Source organism: Chaetura pelagica, unplaced genomic scaffold (assembly GCF_000747805.2).
Source record: "Chaetura pelagica isolate M959 unplaced genomic scaffold, ChaPel_1.0 scaffold142, whole genome shotgun sequence".
NCBI lineage: Eukaryota > Metazoa > Chordata > Aves > Apodiformes > Apodidae > Chaetura > Chaetura pelagica.
This window is the reverse complement of record NW_009952973.1, coordinates 2444703-2446377: the sequence shown is the minus strand read 5'-3', so window position 1 is coordinate 2446377 and position 1675 is coordinate 2444703. Positions and strand designations below refer to the sequence as shown.

The 1675-nt window shown below is 40.7% G+C and overlaps 1 protein-coding gene across 1 annotated transcript in view; it reads right to left on the bottom strand.

The window, feature by feature from the left end:
• Window positions 1-553: 553 nt before the first annotated feature.
• Window positions 554-1675, bottom strand: part of KIAA0922 (KIAA0922 ortholog) — a 46469-nt gene continuing 45347 nt past the window's right edge. The window contains exon 32 of the mRNA XM_009995898.1: window positions 554-967. Coding sequence (XP_009994200.1) covers window positions 689-967 — 279 coding nt within the window. The 3' untranslated portion in view covers window positions 554-688. The remainder of the gene's footprint in view (window positions 968-1675) is intronic.

Below are 1675 nucleotides of genomic sequence, written 5' to 3'. Positions count from 1 at the left end.
TCAAGCTTTGGCATTTTCAACAAGGGGAACTAAATGCACTGAAAATGCTATTGCAATATGAAGGCTAAAAATATAAACACAAAATATCAGGAGTCACTCGCAAAAAAGGCTCCTGGAAGAAATGCCCACTCACTCACACTGCACAAGCATAACATCACCATGTAACAGCTTGCATTTTGTAGCCAGATCAACAAGCCACAATTCAGCCTTTTTTATATTGCCAGAAGTTTACACCCACAAATAACTATGTGAGCAGTAGAAATGGCACCACTTGTAAAATCTGATCTACGCCAACAGGTAGGTCTCCAGTGTTACTGCTTAGTAGACATGCCATTACCTACAGGCACGTACCTTGAAATGCGAAACCACTCCTAGTTTATACCACAGAATGCAAACTTCAGAAGAAACGTGCAGTACAGGTTCACGGATGCTTTTAAGAATTTAATACTGTCCTTATTCTTGAGAAAAATGGAGTTTTAAATTTGTAGCCTTCACCTGACAATAACAGTGCTCTGAATAGACTGTTTTTTTAAAATGCACTGAATGCCCAGACTTCAGTAAAAAAAAATTTATTTTCAATATAAAAGTGCCAAAATATCCACCAACATTGTAATCTATTCAACAACCAGCTTACTCTAGTAATCAAAATTGCAAGCATCTTTATTCACATTTTTAAATCCAATTTCTTTCACACGTTTCCACAGTAACCCGAGTCCCTCGAAAGTGGGAAATTTGCATTTCGATTGGCTGCTGAGGTCCATATGTCCAAGTTCATGTAGGCACGAAAGGGGTTAAACCTTGGATAGTATTCCTGCTTACACATAACTGCCTGATTCTCCACGTGAGTCGAGTGTGGGGTTGTGGCACTGACGGGGCAGCAGCTTTCATAAACATCACTCTGAGGTGCCCAGATGGAACCAAAAAGTCCGGACATCGGAGACAAGCTTCGGGTGCTTGAGAGGTAGGGCTATAGGGCAAGATAAAAATATCATGAGGAACTGCAGGATGGACCATTTGCCAAAGAAAACACGGAAATGCAGAACTAAAAGAGAGGAAGCAGCATTTGTGCAGAAAACTTATAAAAACGCACAAGTAGAAAATTGAATATGAGTTTATAGAGCAATATGGCTGCTGAAAATAGTACAGCAGCATTAGTGTGTGTGTGCGCGTGCGCAAAGGCACTTGGCTAAATGAAGCCATATGAGCTTCTCCCTGCATGGGATCAATATTACTGTAACAGGAACACAATATTCCGTTCAGGTCAGGCTGTTAAGAAAAATAAGGGAGAAATGGGAGACATGTGAAGAGCACCATGAATGTACTGAAAGTGAAAAGAGAAGGACGCTTAAGAAACGACAAGACAAGGTTGATACGTTGGTACTGAAAGACTATGCACTCTGCCGGGAGGAGAGGGGGATATTCAGCATGGAAAAGAGACTGTAATTGGGAGCTAGGGAATTTAGTTAGAAAATTTCGAAAGCTTATAAAGAACCTCCTGGAGGGTGAGATGTGTTAGTCTGTGAGGAAGTCTCTCTGAGAAGGTCATGGAAGTCTTGGGACTTTTAAAACTGAATGAAACACTGAAATGTATTGTGAGGGAAAGCTTGCCAGGGAAATGAACTGGATTATCTAATGTATTTTCCAATATCTACCTTCTGTGTTTCCTGGCATTCCT